Source organism: Paroedura picta, chromosome 12 (assembly GCF_049243985.1).
Source record: "Paroedura picta isolate Pp20150507F chromosome 12, Ppicta_v3.0, whole genome shotgun sequence".
In the NCBI taxonomy this organism is placed as follows: domain Eukaryota; kingdom Metazoa; phylum Chordata; class Lepidosauria; order Squamata; family Gekkonidae; genus Paroedura; species Paroedura picta.
Window position 1 is genome coordinate 50,778,198 of NC_135380.1, and position 19,248 is coordinate 50,797,445.

At 50.1% G+C, this 19,248-nt stretch overlaps 1 protein-coding gene across 2 annotated transcripts in view; it reads right to left on the bottom strand.

Annotated features, from left to right (window-relative positions):
* Nucleotides 1–2,454: 2,454 nt before the first annotated feature.
* Nucleotides 2,455–19,248, bottom strand: part of TRUB2 (TruB pseudouridine synthase family member 2) — a 29,618-nt gene continuing 12,824 nt past the window's right edge. The window contains exons 7-8 of one of the 2 annotated variants that reach the window (XM_077306478.1): nucleotides 4,798–4,934; nucleotides 2,455–3,088 (exon numbers count right to left, since the gene is read on the bottom strand). In XM_077306478.1, coding sequence (XP_077162593.1) covers nucleotides 2,793–3,088; nucleotides 4,798–4,934 — 433 coding nt within the window. In that variant the 3' untranslated portion in view covers nucleotides 2,455–2,792. Of the gene's footprint in view, nucleotides 3,089–4,797; nucleotides 4,935–12,543; nucleotides 13,184–19,248 lie in introns of those variants that run through there. The other variant, XM_077306480.1, reaches the window with a different exon arrangement.

The window sequence follows — 19,248 nt, forward strand, 5'->3', positions numbered from 1 at the left end:
ACCTACCCACCCATCAATCATCTGTCATCCGTCCGTCCATCCATCCCCATCCAACCAACCAACCAACCAACTTATTTATTTGATTTCTAGCCTGCCACTCCTGCAAGTGGCTTGTAGCTGGTAACAAACATTATCCTCCAATAAAACCCCCATTAAACCTCCAACAAAACAACTAAATCCAGCATGCCCTGGCAACAATACCCCCCCTCCACCCAGTCCAGACAGCATCCCACCTGGGGTTCTAAGGGGTAGCTCAGTGTGCCAGCTTAGCCTGGGGAGAAGCACATGATCTTACCTGCCCTGGCCTCAACCAAAGACCTGGCAAAGAGCTCTGTTTTACTGTGACAGCTCTGTCAGGGCCCTTGGGTCTTCCACCAGATCAGGGCCAGGACCAAAAAGGCCCTGGTCCTGGTTGAGGCCAGGTGAACTTCTCTCGGGCCAGGGATCTTCAACAGATTAGCACCTGCAGAGCAAAGAGCCCTGCTAGGGGCATAAGGGGAAAGTGGTCCCTCAGGTATGTAGGGCCCAGACCACAAATGGCCTTAAAAGGTGATACCAAAACCTTGAATTCGATCTTGGCCGCAACCAACGAAGCTGCCTTAGCACCAGTTGGATACGAGTCCTCTAAGATGTGTCTGTGAGGACCCTGGCAGCTGCACTCTGCACCAGCTGCAGTTTCTGGGTCAAGGACTAGGGCAAGTTTCAGAAGTCCAGTCTGGAGGTGACCATTGCATAAATCACAGTGTCCAAACAGTCTGATGTCAGATCGGGTGCTGGTAGATGGGAAAATGCCATGCTGGCGACTCCTGTGACCTGGTTCCTGGTCAAGGGCAAGATCTTAAGCTGCACCCCGGCCAAGGTAGGGAGCTGCACTTCCTGATCTGCAGCCTCCCTACCCAGCCACAGTCACAGCCACAGGACCACCGTCTTGGAGGGTTTGAGTTTCAGGCAACTCTGCACCACCTATTTGGTCACGGCTTCCAAACATCTGTCAAATGTATGGGGGGGGGGGAGTCTGAGCAGCCGTCCATGAGAAGCTACTGGATGTCATCTGCATGTTGGTGACAAACCAGCCCATAACTCTGGACCAGCTGGGCCAGAAGGTGCATAAAGGTTTTGAACAGTATAGGGGAACCCCCCATGGGAGTTGACACGGGCACGACACCTCCTCCCCCCCTGCCATCCTCTGTGTCCAGTTCCGGAGAAAGGAGTGCAGCCAATGAAGGCCTGTCCTCCGAAACTCATGGTCAACCAGGTCAAACACAGCCGACGGATTGAGCATCACAAATATAGGCGAACCGCCCCGATCCAGCTGGTGATGGAGATCATTAGTCTCCACCCATCAGCACCGTCTCCCCCCCCCCCCCCCGTGGTCACGATGGAAGCCCAACTGGTATGGGTTGAGTGTCAAGTTTCCTCCAAGTACTCCAGTGGCCCTTTCAACTAAACGCAAGATGTGAGACTGAATGGTAGCTGGCTGGGTCCTGCGGATCCAGTGATGGTTTTTTCAGCAAGGGACAGATCACCCTTCACAGCTTCTGGGAACTCCCTGATAGACAGGGAGAGATCGACCAAGATGGACAGAGATCAAGGGGGCAAGTGGTCACCCTCACCGACCCCAGCAGCTTGTCCACTTTGGTTTCCGAGAGACACCTGAAGCCATCCAATGTATCCCCTAGAGATGGCCAAGGGGCCTCCAGTTCCCTTTCTGTATCAAGTGTAGCAGAAAGGTCCCATTGGAGCAACAAGACCTTACCAGCGAAAAAGCTCGTTAATGTCTCACAGCCTAGTTCCAATTGACGAGCGTTTTGGTGCCTTTCATCCAGAGTGACAAGAGACCAAATTATCCTAAATAATTGGGCTGGGTGGGACCTTGCAGACGCAGCAGAGGTGGCAAAGCTGCTCTTTGTACAGCTTGAGATGGAACGGCAAGACTTCCGGTGCAAAGCAATATCCTGCTCTGGCCAGCGCTTCAAAGAAGCAGGACCCCAAACCCCAATCCCGACGCTGTTGGACCGCTTAGGAGAATTTGGACACGTACCTGGATATAGGAGCAACAAGGGAAAGGCTAAAAACCTCACGGAAAGTGCGAGCCCTTCTGAAATTGCCACACGAGCACACTTGACCAGTGGTGGGTGCGATCCAGATAAGGCTAAACATTTAGGAGACTGTCCAGGGGTAGTCAAACTGCGGCCCTCCAGATGTCCATGGACTACAATTCCCATGAGCCCCTGCCAGCGAATGCTGGCAGGGGCTCATGGGAATTGTAGTCCATGGACATCTGGAGGGCTGCAGTTTGACTACCCCTGAGACAAAGAACTGAAACTGCTATATTAGAACAATTACAAGTGGGTTTGGCAGAAAATTCCAAAGGATCTTCTAAGCTGGGCCAAATCTAAGCTGGTCTTCCAGGATAGCAATAATGAAAATACACAAATCACAAGCTCACGCCCAAAAATTTTAGATTCACTTTATTATTGACATTTATCGTTGTAGTAGAAAGAACAGAGGCAGGCATTTTGTAGCAGGAATCTGGGGGATGTTCTGAGAACAAAGGTTGACTCTTCCTGCGGTTACTGCCTGGCTTGACAAATCCTGTTGGAATATATAAAGTTTGAAAGACTGCACTTGGGACGGGTTCCCCCGCCAAAACACCACATTCAGATTTTGGTCAAGATGCTCTTTGTACAGCTCGGGATAGAACGGGAAGCCTCCACACTCAGTTCTTCTCTGGCCAGGACTTCCAAGAAGTACAAGATGCTACTTTTGCCCGTGAGCTTCCTGCCTTGGCCTCACCCTTCGCTGTGCTGTCCGACTCCCATAGCCTGAGACTGCAGGGAACCAGCACAGATTTCCTGGTAAGCCAGGCTGTTTTGAAGCTCGGCTTTGACTTTCCGTCTAGACTGCAGGATCGCGTTCTGGATATTGGGCAAGGTCCACTGCGTTCGCAAGAGGGCATCGTCCAAAGTGAAGGTGCCGTCTCGGACCCTGCGTACTTGTGTGCACACGGCTGTCGACTTCAGCTCCAATCCAATCTCATGAACTACTCTTCTAAGGTACTGCTGGGTCTCGTGCAAACAGTGGATTTCTAGGGAGGACAAACAGATTTGGGTTAGAAGTGCTGCGACGTCGCCGGAGGAGTGGAGAGGCAGCAGAACACGCACTCCCAGTCATGCATCACCATATCTACGGTGGCTCACCCCATGCAGCTAATGAAAGGCCCACTATGGGGCCACCCACAGGCCTTCCCTTCCTCTCCCCACAACAGACACTCTGTGAGGGAGGGGAGGCTGAGCGAGCCCTGAGATTACTGAAAAAGAAGAAGCAGAGTTGGTTCTTATATGCCGCTTTTCTCTACCCGAAGGAGTCCCACAGTGGCTTCCAATCGCCTTCCCTTTCCTCTCCCCACAACAGACACCCTGTGAGGTGGGTGAGGCTGGGAGAGCCCTGATATTCCTGCTCAGTCAGAACATTTTTATCAGTTCTGTGGCAAGCCGAAGGTCACCCAGCCGGCTGCAAATGGAAGAGTGGGGAATCAAACCCGGCTTGCCGGATTAGAAGCCGCCGCTCTGAACCACGACGCAAAGCTGGCTAGTAGTTGGCTGGGGGAGATCCAAGGATTTGGATGGCAGCCCTACCAGGACATGGGGATGGCAGTTCCTCCAAGGAACACGAAGGGTCAGGACACAGAGGCAGGCAATGGCAGGCCACCTCCAAATGTCCTTGACTAGTGTTTGGACAGGAGACCTCCGAGGATGTGGGAGGCAGTTTCTCCAAGGAACACTAGGGGGCACTACAGAGAGGCAAGACTGCTTCAGCTTTAGTTGGGGGTCGGTATAAAACTTCCCCCTCTCACTGGTACCGGGTTTTTGTGGGAGTGGCCAAATTGAAACAGGAGCGCATACCCTGTTCCACTGCCCTGCTTAAGCAGACATCCGTGGCAGTGTGATTGAACCACTCCTTAAAAACTCTCCAGAACATCAGGGCGTAGATTGAACAAAGAGGCAACTCAGTGACGAGACCCCCTCAAGTGACAATTCAGCTGCCTAAGTTTTGCACTGCCATAAAAATCCGATGCTCCAAAGCAATATAGTTTTAAGTTTTATTTTATGGTCTGTTTCATACTGTATTATGTTGAATGACCATGTTGTTTTGGCCTCTTATGCTTCTGTCTCTATATAACTTGGTCTGAATGGCCGTAATACAGTTTGACTGGCACCATGCTGATGCAGGCGGCGGCAAGCCACCTCCGCACGCCCCTTGGTGGTATTTGGAGGGGAGACCTCCAAGGATTTGGGTGGCAGTTCCTCCAGGGGACACTAGGGGGCATGCCGTAGGACGTCGCTTGACGGGCTGCCTGAGAAGCCTCGGGTCTCCTAACTCCATGACACGCCATGTAATAAATACACATGTAATAAATACACCCAAGCGAGAACTGTACGTTTTCTAGGGAAGGCTGAGCACTACCATGTGTCAAGGGGGAAAGCAGGGCTGAGACACCGCACCTCTGGGACGGAGCAGAGGGTGAGTGAGGAGATCTAGGGGGATTTCAACTGGTTCCCCCCACCCTTCCCACAGTTCTTCACAGCCCCCTTACCCTTTTCCCAGTTGGAAACAACAGCACGCTAAGCAATGTGACGGCCGGAAGATCTTGTTTACCAGAGACTCTACCCCAGTTTGTGACTAAATTAGCCCCATTTGAATCTAGATTAAATCCCCTCTCAATCATTGGCCAAAGTGAGATTTAGAAATGTGTTTTGCTCCCTTGAGATCGTCCAGCCACAGCCCTCGCCGTACCTAACTGGAACTCCGGTGGCGCAAACTGGAGGCATCGAATCGCTGTGATCAAGGGAGGGCTTTTCCCCATAGGTCGAATTAACCCTTTGACAGCCATCTGATAGGCTTCTTCTGTTTTCAGGTCAATGTCAGAAAATCTGGAAAAGAGAACAGGAAACCGAGTTAGGATTGTCCTGCAAACTTCAGACAGGTTCCTAGCAGAAGTCTTGTCCTCCAGGGATGGAGGCCCGGTATCCCCAAGCACGTCTGCCTAGGGCCAGAGTTCTTGCACGTGAGGCAAGCAATCATATGCAGACTATTATTTCCACCCCTGCAGCAGCTAGACTGGAAGCTGTGACTGTTATAACTGCTAGGAATTCGGGTGGAAGAGCTCCATCTGGCAGGCCCCGTGGAACACCGAAAGCTCCCGCAGGGCTCGTAGCTCCTCCAGGAGCTCAATCCAACCAGGTGGGTAGAGGCCAGACGGGCTTCTCTGGGGCCAGGAATGACTAACCGATTGGTGCCTGCAGAGCACAAAGCTCTGCGGGGGGTATAGAGCAACAAGCAGTACCCCAGATATGTGGGTCCCAGACCACGAACTATCTTAAAGGTAAAAAGCAAGACCTTGAACCAGATCCAGGCTGCAACTGGCAACCAATGCAGCTGCCTCAGCACTGGCTGGATATGGGCCTGCCTAGATGTATTGTTGTTATCATAAGGTGATTGTTGTTATGTTATTGTTGTTAACACATGTTGTTACCATATATCATCTTGTATCTTTTTCCTGTTTCCTGTAAACCGCCCTGTAAATATATCTCTCCACCTTCATATTTCGTTAAGGGGTAAGTGGGCAGGGCCAGTCTGGGTGAGGGGCCTTCCGACTGGCCCCTCACCAGGAAAGACGAGAGCTCTAGCCAGTTGGCGCTTCACGCCTTCCGATTGGCCCCTCACCCGACTGACTAGAGTTCCAACCAGTCGGGAGGCACAATGCCCCCCTCCCCCCCTGGGGGGAGACAGCAGGACCCAGCTGGAGACTGCACTCCAGCCCGTGCTTGCCACTGCCTGCAGGGCACCATCCCCACTGGAGCTGACGGCGCGGCAGGAAACGAGGCGGCCGCAGGGCCCAGCGAGCTTCCTGCCGAGCCCACGCGCTCCTGGCCCCACCTGCTGAGGACCTGCCTGTCCCGACTATAAACAAACCACCAGCCATGCATGCGGGAGGGCAAGTGCTGATGAAGCTCCCCACCCTACCCAGCACTCCACTGCGCTCTCCAAGGTAACTGCAATGGGAGGGGGGGATGGCCGCCGCCTCCCCCCTCCCAAACCCCCATGCCTGACTCCACGGGGCTCCCAGAGACCACTGCCTGCCTTTGCGCTGCTCCGCGGCTCTCTGGAGGTTGGCGCCAACGGAAGGGGAAATGGCCACCGCCTTCCCCGCTCCCATCGCCCTGCAACGGCCATGGATGATGCCCAGAGGGGAGGAGGAGGAATGGCCGCTTCCTTCCCCTGTGCCCCCACCGTTTTGTCGCCAACGCCACACTCCTTGCACTGCCGCCGCCGCTGAGACGGCGCCTACAGCCCGTGGTATTTGCCATGCCACGGGCTTATCTGGTCTCCCAGCCCAGCCGCGGCCTCAGTGGGGGGGAGGGGGCCCACGATGACTTCCCCGCTCCCCCACGACCGCGCCTGCCACCTATCTGGGCCCATCAGTCTGCTTGCTGCCGGCCAGTGGGGGCCCCTTTTCAAAGCCCGTTCTTAGGAATATAAATATAAATAAGATAAACGTCCCTGTGAGGACCCAAGCAGCCATGTTTTTGCACCAGCTGCAATTTCCAGGTCGGGGACAAGGGCAGGCCTGCGTAGAGCGAATTACAGAAGTCTATTCTGGAGGTGACCGTTGCATGGATCACCATGGCTAGATGTTTGGAAGACAGAGAGGGCGCTAGTAGCCTTGCTTGGCACAGACTGAAAAATGCTTGTTGGCTACCTTCTTGACCTGTGCCTCTATGGTCCGTCTGTCCCAGGAACAGTGATCCATGTCACAGTGATCCACGTGACCATCACCTCCAGACTAGATTCCACTAATTCACTCTATGCAGGCCTTCCCGTGTCCTTAACCTGGAAACTGCAGCTGGTGCAAAATGCAGCTGCAAGGGACCTCACCGGAACCCCAAGGATAGCTCATATCTAGCCGGGGCTGAGGCAGCTGCATTGCTTGTCAGTTGAATACCAGATATCAAGTTCAAGGTTTTGCCCTTCAAGGCCATCTGTGGTCTGGGCCCAATATACTGGCGGGACCGTTTAACCTTCTATGCCCCATGCAGAGCTTTGCACTCTGCGGGAATGTCTAACCCCCTGTGACCCTCTCAGGGCCCTTCACTCAGCAAGTTTGAACAAGTTGGTGATCCCTGGCCCTCATGAGGTTTGCCTGGCCTCAACCAGGGCCAGGGTCTTCTTGGTCCTGGCCCCCACCTGGGGGAATGAGGTGTGGGCCCTGATAGAACAATCTCGTTTCCACAGGGCTTGAAAGACGGAGTTCTTCCACCAGGCGTTTGGTTGAGGCCGGGCTGAGGAAGCTCTAGCCCTCACTCCAGTAGCCTGTTCCCTCATCCCTAGTTGCAAACAGCAGCTCCTTGGAGAATTGGGGGGGAGGGTTTTTTTGGGGTGGTTGGGGAGGGGGTGTTGTTTAATGTTTACATTACATTGCATTTTAATGGGTGTTGTGGGCTAGCTGGCTAGGAGCATCAGAATAGAAATTTAATTAATTTCCAGGAAATAGCTTGGTAAAGTTAAGCATCTGGGTCTGGTCGCGGCTTGAATGGAAAGCAGCCAGTGGGACCCTATGTCAGCCCCCCTCACTTATGCATCTCTAAGGGACCGCCTCTCCCAGGATGTGCCAGAAGAACTTTAAAATCATCTAACCCCAATATGTTGGTGGTCCCCGGCCCAAAGGCAGTATATCCGGGTTCCGCCAGGGCTGTGGCCTTTATGGCCGGGGTCCAGCTACCCATCGGGACCGAGGCCCTTATGGAACTACCCGAGTTCTGCTTTCCCCCCAGGCCTTCCGTTCTGGCCTCAAAAGAAACTAGCACCAGTAGAATTGACAGGCCTCCCTCCCTCCCTCCCTCCCTCTCTAGGTTTCCCTCCACTGCATTAGAACTCAATTAAAAAACGCTTAGTGTGTTAAAAGGAACCAGGAGGTGGATTGACTAGGTGAGCCAATGGAATGCAGCACCATAAGCTTTTAAGAATGTGATTTTATAGATGATGTACGTGTGATGTGTATTGTGAACAGCCTGCTTGCAGGGAAGGGCGGTATATTAAAAATAAATATATCATTTTAATATTACAGTGCAGCTGTGAGTTTCTGGTGCCTGTTTGCAGTTGCCTAGTTCCCACTTTGGGCTGTATCACAAGATGCAAACCATTCTGTTCATGCACTCTCTCTCTCTCACACACACACACAAAAACACACACAACTGTTCTCAAGCCACACAGGTAAGACCGCAAACTATAATAGATTGCACAAGCAGCACCATGTCCTTAGATTCAATTTTGTTTCCTGCTGTGTTGTGCCAGCCAATGTTTCCATTAGCAGAAGATGCTTTCAACATAACTCCCCCATACACTTTGCATATTTGAGATGACTAAGAATGTTTGCTTAGGACAGCAGTTCACAGCCTGGGGGTTGTGACCCCAGGGGGGGGGGTCGATCATCCCTTTTCCCCAGGGATTGCTGTGGCCACTGCGGCTGCACCACCCTCCAAATGGCACAAGGGTTTCACGCTCCGGCACGATGGCGATCACAGCTTCAGTGTGCTGGGGCGTGCAACCCTACGACCCCCTTTGGGTCACTGAGGCTGCCACTGCTGCCACACTGCCGCAGTGGCCTTGGCAACCCAAAGGGGGTTGTGCCATCAGGTAGATTGAGAATCACTGACTTATGGGGTGATCCAGCCGATGAAGTGGGAATGAAACTGTATATCTATATGGAGCATGACTTACATTCAGTATCTAGGCCTTTGTTTTTGAAATGTCCCTGGGCTGTGTCCTTTCAGATTGCAAGTAAATGGACTGCCCCTTAGCAGAAAACTAACATGTCAGGGTGAAGATGAACATCGTTTTGCGCACTGAATTTTGTATGGAAGAGAGTTTTGCCAGCCCCACACTTTTGATGCCCATGCAGGGATGTCTGTTTGGTTGTTCAAAAACTAGTATTTCAAAGCATTAACTTTATTAGGGCAATAAAACCACCAACACACTTGATATTTCTGCTAATGACAAACTAGTTAACTTGTGGGATGGGGGAAATGACATTAAAACTGAAATTCAGGAGCTTCAGTTATTAGAAAGTTAAGGTCTGTAGTTCTGTGTTTTAATATTAGAATCATAGATTTGGAAGGGACCTCCAGGGCCATCTAGTCCCTGGAGAATGCAGGAAACTCACAACTACCTGCCCATCCACAGTGACCCCAAGACCATGGCTAGATGTCCCCCCTACCTCCCCCCCCCAAAAAAAAACACACTAGAATCCATGGCTAGTGTGTCTGAGAAGAAATTTGCCTTCTGACCCCAAAAGTGGCAAGAGCCAAGCATCAACTTCTGCTTTTCCTCTCACAATAAAAAAATCAGCATTTCAGTCTGATGGCTGTGTGGCTTCTGCTTAAAAACTTCCAGAGGAGAACCCACCACCTCCCGAGGAAGCCTGTTCCACTGAGGAACCACTCTTTCAGGTTTGGAACGTAGCCCGCCAGGCATTTTCCCATCTCCACCAGGCAAGGCTACGAGTGCCCTACTTGTCCTCTGAGCACTCGGCCAGGGTGATCCATGCAATGGTCACCTCCAGAACTGACTTCTGTAACTCACTGTATGTGGGTCTGACCTGGAAATGGCAGCTGGTGCAAATGCTGCTGCTAAGGTCCTCACGGGAACACTTTGGAGGACCCACATCCAGCCTGTGCTGAGGCAGCTGCCCTGGCTGCCAGTTCCGGCCCGGATCCAGTTCAAGGTTCTGGTTTTAACCTTTAAGGCCCTTTGCAGTCTGGCATCCACATATCTGAGGGACTGCCTGTCACCCCATGCTCCTTCTCCCCCCCCCACCCCCACAGGGCCTTGCAACCTAGCGATCCCCAACCTGTGGGCCACGGACCACGTGGTCCTTCAACTAATTGGAGGTGGGCCCCGAAGGACACCTTCTCCCCCCCAGCCCTTTACAACACATTTTGGGTGTCATTGTCTCCCATCACTCCCAGATGGGACTATCTCGTTGCAGAGAAACAAGCTCAGGGTTCCCATTGATTTGTCATTGTCATGAGTTAAAATTTCCATGAAAATAAAATGTTCCTTATGTTAATTGTTGTGGCGTGTCTGTCTCTTATTTTGAAGGGTTGTTTAAACATTACCATAGCGATCAGAGAGTGTTAGGGCAGTGGTTGAGAGTAGAGGAGTAAACTATCCCCCCCCCCCCCACTGGGCCTCAGTAAAAGGCGTTGAGTGGTCCCCGGTGATAAAAAGGTTGGGGACCACTGCTGTAACCCACCACGAGCCGGCTTGGCGAGAGTGGTGGGTAAGAAATTAAAATAATAATCATAAATAATAACTCTCAGGAGCTTCTTCCAGATGTTTAGCCGGAAATTATTTTGAATTGGTTCTGGGCTGACCTTCTGGGGCAACAGGAAACAATTCTGCTCCATCTACTGTATGACATCCTTTCAAGTGCTTGAAGAGGGCTGTTCCACTTGCCCCGCCCAGTAGAGGACTAGCTGGCAGATCCTCCTGCCTTTCCTAGAAAATGATGTCAGAATGAAATGGAAATATTTACAGAGCAGCCTCACCAGTTTGGCGAAAGGGCTGGCATCTGACAGTGATCGGATCTTAGCTCTTCAGAAGAGGAGTTGGCTTTTGGACCCTGCTTTTCACTGCCTGAAGGAGTCTCAAAGTGGCTGACAATCACCTTCCCTTCCTCTGCCCACAGCAGACACCCGGTGAGGGAGGGGAGGCTGAGAGAGTTGTTACAAGACTGCTCGGTCAGAACAGCACTATCAGCACTATCAAGACTGCGACTAGCCCAAGATCACCCAGCTGGCTACATGTGGTCAAGAAGGTAGTCCACTACACCATGCTGGCTCTTCAACTAACAATATGCGGACAACCAATTGAGCAACCAACTAGGACTATGAGATGCCTCGTTCATATATGTCACACATTGTTCCATGACCTATAACCCTTGCAGAAATGGATGAGAGCAGGGGTCCCCAACATGGTACCCAGGGGCACCATGGCATCTTCCAGCATCTTTTCTGGTGCCTGCCAAGAGATTTTAGGAAGTGCGGGGGGGGGGGGGGGAAGATACCTTTGCCCAAAAGGGTTTTTGAATGACTGCTGATGATTGGATTAGCTAGGCAGATTGTCAATACGTTGCTTGAGCAGCAGAAAGATCTGCACTGTGTCAGTGAGCTCCAGCTGTGACAACCATGGTGTGGCTGGCACTATCGCCTCCAGCAGCCATTTTGGCTTGGGATCCCCAGATTGGCTTTTTGTGGGGCTTTGTCCCAGGCACAATGAAAGAATGTGTAGCTCTCTTTTGCCCTCTTGCAACCTCTGCCTTATACAGAAAACCCATCCCAAAGAGTTCTCCCCAGTGAAAATTGCAGGACTCCCAAAGCAGGAAGAAGTTGACATTATTCTGCCTCGTGCTGAACTCCACTGTTGCGCCGGAAAGGGGCCAGCTGCCCAGATGGTGCATCCTCTATTCTCCTCCGGTTTCCAAGTTCATTTACAAGTTGCTCACAAGAGCAGCAGGAAACAGCCAGGCATTCGTCCACAGGGAACTGGAGCTGCATTTGTCCGCAGTTGATGCACAGCCACAGGCCTCCCAAGGCATCTAGTGGCCGGTCCTTGCATGACAGCAACAGCAAAACCAGGCTAACTGCAGAGAATGCCGGTGGATTTTCAGACCGTTTCCCCTTCCTACAATTCCTCACAGGCTCCAAATTCCTAATATCATTTTGACATGCTGAATGCTTGTTCCCCTTTTCTACTTTCTTTATTAATCCTCCAGAGGCAAATCCAAAATTAGACAGGCATGCGGCTCAAGAAGAGGCCATTGAGGTCCAGCCTTTGCTATCACAGCCGCTGGGATGTCTTGGGGCCGAATTATTCCAAGGGGCAGCGGCAGCCGACTCCCTTCGCTTGCTCCTCTGTGCAGCTTCCTCACCAAGTAGGAGGCAGGATCTAATTTTAACATCCACATGAGCATGTGGGACTCTTTTCCTCCAAGCTCAGGTCCTTGGGCAATTGGCCATGGAGAGAGAAGGCAGGGGGGAGGGACGGGCACCCCTCTCCATATGCAATCCGGCCCTCCTAATTATCTTAGGTAAGATCAAGCAGAGATGAAGCTAGATTCAAGCAGGTAGCCATGCTGGTCTGAAGCAGCAGAACAAATGTAGAGTCCGGTGGCACCTTTGTACCTTGAATAAAATTTTGCTGGTCTTCAAGGTCCCACCAGACTCCAAATTTGTTCTGCAGAGATGAAGCTTTGACTATTAAATCTAATCTGGGCCCTGGGCAAAACTGAAAGGGCAGGGGGAGCCCGAGATCTGGCAAGACCAACCTGAGATTTCAAGATGTTCAGCTGTCTTGCAACTCATGCTGCCGGGGATCACACCTACCAAACAGACGCTGGGGTATACTACAGGCCAGTACTGAGCTGAAGTAAGCTATTGAAATTAACCTTTTAAATTACTGACAAAAAGCAAACGGCAAGACTTTTGATGGGCAACTTAGTTAACATTTATCTTCCACACGAGCATTGGCAAAACGCAGGGCGGTCCTGCACGGAATCTGGGATACATTCCCGCTGCTCCAAAAGGGAGTGACAGAGGGCCCTTGGACTGCAGGCTCAGGGCACCGTTCCTTTGGAGTGAAAAAGAACTTGCGGCCTTTTGCTACAGGGGACACTGAAGACGCACCACCGTCCGTGGGCCCAGCCGCCCCAGCCTTGCAAGCATTTCCAAACATCGAATTGCACGGGAGTCCAGCATCTTCTCCAGTCCTCGGGCCCAAGGCTCCCGCCAAGTTTTCCGGTCAAGGCTCCTCTTGTTTGGAAGGGGGTGCCTGAGGTCCCGATCCCTGGGGCTTCTCCCCCAGCGCAGCGTATAGATGCTGGTCAATTTCCGTCTCCTCGCGCAGCACGCACCACAATAACAACGCTATCAGTGATAGGCTGATCAGCGCCACCCGCCACCCCGGCTGCTGGTAGTCGCTGCCCATAGACCGTGCCACAGTCCACGTCCGGGGGCAGGCAGGGCTCTTGGAGAAGCTGAGCGGCTGGGAGCTATCTGGGTCCTCTGACTGTTTGGGCAGGCAAAAATGGTGCAGTGGGAGGAAGCAGGGGGGTGGAGGCGGCCTGGAGGAGAGAAGGAGACAGACGGGGGGTGAAGAAGACCGCAGGACCAAGACCGCCCAACCCTTTCTGCTCATCTCCACCACGGGGCCTTTAAATGCCAAGAGGATAGGCTGGGATGAGGCTGTGGCCCAGGGGCCTCTGGTCAGGTTCTCTGACTCCTAGTTACTCGGTCAAAGAGAAAGGGGGAAAGGTCAAGGGGAGCACACGTAGGGTGCCTCAGTGAATAGCGACGCAGCCATATTCCACCTTCTGACCGTGTTCTTCAGGCACTGAGGAACCCCGGAAGTGGCGCCATGCCTCTTCAGGAAAGGGGGTGCGGAAGTAAGATGGGGGAGCCCTTTTCCCATTGTGGAAAAGACCCATGGGGCAACGAGGAGATGGGCTCCAGTGAGGACTATTTATTCCTTTATTTTTGGAGCTCCTCTACTGCCCCTCACGACAAAGTCATCTTGGGGTGGTGCACAACACGAATGGCACAAGATACAACAAAAATAGAGTCCAAGAGCACCTTTAAAAACAACAAGGATTTTTTCAAGCCTTGAATAAAACTTTGTTGGTCTCAAAGGAGCTCTTGGACTTTTGTTGTCTTGTTTCAGACCAACACGGCTACTGGCGTAAGATACATTGATCTAAAACCAAGATACATAAAGAATCAATAGAAGCACCATTAAAAATCTTCAATATAAAATAATTTTTGAAACGCTAGCCCCTTAAGAAGTGTGGGGGGGGGGTGCAGGAGGAAGGTCCAGATCAGACGTTCATCAGTTTGGTGGAAGAGCTCCGTCTTGCAGGCCCGGTGGAAATCTAGGGGTTCCGTCAGGGCCCTGATCTCCCCGGGGAGTTCATTCCACCCACCAGGAGTCTAGCGATGTCAGTGACCACCTGAACTTCTGGGAAAGGCTGCATAACCCCAGGGCTCCCTGGTTGGGAATCCTCCAACTGCAGTCATGCTCCATGCTTCTCCTGAATGATGATGATCCTGATACTACAAAGGTGGACGCCAATTTTTTTTTACCTTGTTATCGAGGTTAATTCCAAACTGTTTTTTTATCTGTTTACCTGTGTGATTGTTGCTTTTTAATATTCTGTTTAATGTCGTGATTTTGTCTCGATTTTACTTTTATTCTGCTTTACATCTCTTATATGCAATTAAAGGTATTGACTGATTGAGATTCCCACAGGACCTACTCAGCACATAACCTGGGTGCTGACTGTTACAATGAAACACTTGGGCATAATACGTACTTGAGCAATAGTAATGAGCGCGTTGCGCCTGGTTTTGTGGGTGTTAAAAGCGCTTCCGCTGCGTACTCCTGTTCGAATCTTACAACCGCCCTGCAAAGCAGGCCGGATAAAAGGCTATCACAGAGAAAGGGAGGCAGGAATAACAACTTGCCTCATACCACTGAGCAAACCCACAGCACGGGCAACTTCTGACCTGTAGTTCAGCCTCTTTGCCAACTACAATCAAATTGAGTCATCTCCCCCTTCTATCTGTATAGGAACGCTTATAAACCATGTCGGTCTAAAAGGTGCTGTGTTAAATTCTTAACTTGTCTTGCCGACAGCTTCATTTCCCAGAAAGTAGAGAGGGGAACCAGGGGCTCTGCTATTTCAGACTTGATTCTCATCAATAGGGATGAACTGGTAGGTGAGGTGGAAGTAGTGGGCACACTTGGTAGCAGTGACCATGTGCTTTTGGAATCTTCAATCGTGGGAAAGAGAAAAGCTTTACATAGTCCTACTTGTAGACTGGACTTCAGGAAAGCTGATTTTTACAGACTTAAAGGTATGTTGCTTAGAGTCCCATGGTCAAAAGGAAAGAGATGGGAGTCCAAGAGGGCTGGGAGCTTTTTAAAAGTGAAATACTTTGAAAGTGAAATATTGAGCCTTCAGCTCAATCACAAACAATTCCCTTGAGAAGGAAAGATGGAAAGAGCCTAAGGAAGCCAAGTTGGCTCCATAAACAGCTATCTAATATTTTGAGGAATAAAAAAAGAGTCATTTAGGAAATGGAAGGAAGGCCTTATTACCAAGGATGAGTATAAACAAATAGCCAATAGTTGTAGGGAGAGTGTTAGAAAAGCTAAAGCTCAATAAGAGCTTAGGCTAGCAAGAAGTGCTAAATATAACAAAAAAGTTTTCTTTAGTTATATTTCAAGCAAGAAAAAGAATATCTACTCAGTCTTCTCTTGTGAGGGAAATAGTGCTCAATGTGGAAAAAACATAACACAATAGGGGGGACGGGAATGGTGGCCTAGGATCACTGTTGGAGCAGTCCACAAGCACCTAGTTGCTTTAAATGAAACAAAGTCTTCTGGGCCAGATGAACTGCATCCAAGGGTACTAAAAGAACTTGCAGATGTCATCTCTGAACCTCTGTCCATTCTTTTTGACACTTCTTGGAGAACAGGTGAGGGGCCAGACAATTGGAGGCAGGCAAATGTTGTCCCCATCTTCAAGAAAGGGAAAAAGGAGGATCCGGGTAATTACTGACCCGTCAGCTTGACATCTGTAGCTAGCAAAATTTTGGAACAAATAATCAAACACTCGGTCCTTGAGCAGCTGGAAGTGAGAGCTGTGATTTCTAAGACTCAGCATGGGTTTCGCAAGAACAAGTCATGTCAGACCAACCTTATCTCTTTTTTCGAGAAAGTGACTACCTTGCTGGATCAGGGGAATGCTGTGGACATAGTTTATCTGGATTTCAGAAAAGCTTTTGATAAGGTTCCACATGATATTCTTGTTGACAAGTTGGTAAAATGTGGTATGGATCCTTATTCTGTCAGGTGAATCGATAACTGGTTGACAGATCGTAACCAAAGGGTACTTGTTAATGGTTCAGCATCCTCTTAGAGAAGAGTGACAAGTGGGGTTCCCCAGGGATCTGTCCTGGGGCCTGTGTTGTTCAACATATTTATAAATGATTTGGATGAGGCATTAGAGGGGATACTTATTAAATTTGCAGACAATACTATACTGGGAGCTGAAGACTGAAGACAGCAACAGAATACAGGATGATCTTGAGAGGCTCGAGAAGTGGGCTAAACTGAATAAATTGAAGCTCAATAGGGACAACTGTAAAGTTCTGCATTTAGGTAGGAAAAACCAAATACACCAATATAAGGTGGGGGAGACTTGTCTGGGCAGTAGCATGTGCGAAAAGGATCTAGGAGTCTTAGTAGACCCTACATTGAACATGAGTCAGCAGTGTGACTCAGTGGCTAAGGCAAAAGGGATTTGGGGCTGTATCAATCGGAGTATCGTGTCCAGATCACGGGAGGTGATGGTACCACTTTACTCTGCTCTGGTTCGGCCTCACTTGGAGTCCTGTGTTCAGTTTTGGGCAACCCGGTTGAAGAGGGATGTAGACAAACTGGAGCTTGTCCAGAGGAAGGCAACAAAGATGGTGAGGGGTTTGGAGACCAAGACATATGAAGAAAGGTTGGGGGAGCTTGGTCTGTTTAGCCTGGAGAGGAGGCGACTGAGAGGGGATCTAATAACCATCTTCAAGTATTTAAAAGGGTTCCATGTAGAGGATGGAGCAGAGTTGTTCTCTCTTGCCCCTGAGGGATGGATCAGAACGAATGGGATGAAATTAATTCAAAAGAAATTCCGTGTCAATATCAGGAAGAAGTTCCTGACAGAGCAGTTTCTCAGTGGAACAGGCTTCCTCGGGAGGTGGTGGGTTCTCCATCTTTCGAGATTTTTAAGCAGAGGCTGTATAGCCGTCTGACGGAGAGGCTGATTCTGTGAAGGTTCATGGGGGCAGCAGGTGACAGTGGATGAGTGAGAGAGTTGTGAGTGTCCTGCATAGTTGGACTAGATGACCCATGAGGTCCCTTCCATCTCTATAATTCTATGACTCGAACTTAGTTCTGCTGCCTCACACCAACCTGGCAACCCTCTTGAAGTTGCTGGGAACAAGATTTTGAAGCTGGCATTCCACAGTAAAACAATTTCTCAAACTTCCCAAATCATCAAAACGGTGGCAGGGTACGACTTCAAGGATCCAGGTATTTCCAAATGGTTGAAAGTTTTCTTCCTTCTGCTCTGGTGTTGTGGTTAAGAGCGACCTGGAGAACCTGGTTTGATTTCCCACTCCTCCTCCACATGGAGCCCGCTGGGTAACCTAGGGCCAGCCACAGTCCCCTTAACAGCTGCTCTTGCAGAGCAGTTCTCTTAGAGCTCTCTCAGCCCCACCTGCCTTACAGTCTGTGTGTTGTGGAGCGACGAAGGGAAAGATGTTTATAAGCTGCTTTGAGACTCCTTCAGGTAGAGAAAAGCGGGGTATTAAAAACCAGCTTTTCTGGTTGTTTCTGCTACTCTGGCTGGATATGTTTATATGCTTTCCACCGCTATTTTAATGATAGGTGAAGCCGGTTTTCTGAGGCAGCTGTGGTTCTAGTGATTTCACTCTAGATTAGTTTTAGTATACTGCTGTCTTAGTCTGATGTCAGTTTTATTTGTTGTGCATTGTATTTTGACATTCTTGGAGATCTCCTTCATAATGTCTCTGTTCAGAGCTCCAGCATATACATTTTTTTTAAAAATAAATTAATATTGGGCAGAACTTGTCTCCCCCCCCCCCCCCATTCCTCCCTCTTGGGAGGAATTTTGCCTGCAGAAGGCCCTACCACTGCAGAAAAGGATCTCCTCTTGGCCTCATCTATAAACCCCCTTCTTTGTCAGAGCCTCCCACAAACCGACATCACCCACAACAGAGGGCTGGTTGGGGATTTTGCAGAGATGGCTAAACTTCTTTGGTCGGAGAAAAGACAATCTCTACATTTCTTGCTAACTGGATGCCCCTTATAGATTGTCAGCATGGTGTCGTGGTTAACAGCAGGGGCTTGTAATCTAGCAAGCCGGGTTTGTTCCCCACTCCTCCTCCACGTGCAGCCAGCTGGGTGACCTTGGGCCAGACATGGTCCTGATAATGCTGTTGTCACAGAGCAGTCCGGTCAGAAGCTCTCTCAGCCTCCCCTCCCTCACAGGGTGTCTGTTGTGGGGAGAGGGAGGGAAGGCGACTGGAAGCCACTGTGGGACTCTTTCGGGCAGTGAAAAGCGGGGTATAAAAACCAACTCTTCTTTGCTTAGAACTCTCTCAGCCCAACCTCCCTCACAGGGTTTCTGTTGTGGGGAGGAAGGGAAGGCGTTTGGAAGCCGTTTGGAGACTCCTTCAGGCAGCGAAAAGTGGCATATAAAAAACAACTCTTTTAATGATGATGATTTGTGGTTTTGATGATCAAGGGGGGTGGATTTAGATAATTTAAAAAGACAGCTTTTGTTCTTCTGCCATTATAGTAAGTGGTAAGTGTGTGATTTTACTAGTATTTGTCACAGAGAAAATTGGAAACCTTTCTTTAAATTTTTGTATAGTTCTTATCTTTTATTTCTTTTTGGTTCTGTATCCGTTATTTGTTTATTAATTTATTTGATTTATAGACTGCCCCTTTCTAAAATTAGGCTCAGGGCAGCGTACAACATATTTAATTATCAGTATAAAGTGCAGTAAAAATAGTAAAGCCATAAAAGCAGTGAACCTGAGATACTCCTCTGTCTAATCTGCTTGCCTTAGTCTTGCTACTGGCTCATTCTTAGGCCACCATTTGTGGTGGGAAGCTCCAGAGAGGAAGACAAGGTGGTTCATTTGATTTCATTACTTGCCCTGACCTCAGTCATATGCCTGGTGGAATTGTGCCATTTTGCCTGCAGAAGGCCCTGCAGAACCTCACTAGTTGTATCAGGGCCCAAGTTTCCACTGGCAGCATATTCTCACCAGATATCGTGTGAGGGAGGTGAGGCTGAGAGAGAACTGATATTACTGCTCGGCAGAAGAGTTGGTTCTTATATGCCACTTTTCTCTGCCCGAAGGAGTCTCAAAGCGGCTTACATTCGCCTTCCCTGTTCTCTCCTCGCAGCAGACACCCTGTGAGGGAGGGAAGGCTGCTTTATGTACGGCAGAAAAAATGCAGTTTAAATCTACAGGGTTTTATGCTGGGTGTAAGGCAATGCAATATCAAATCGACCACTAGGAGGCGAACAACACACATGGAACAGGG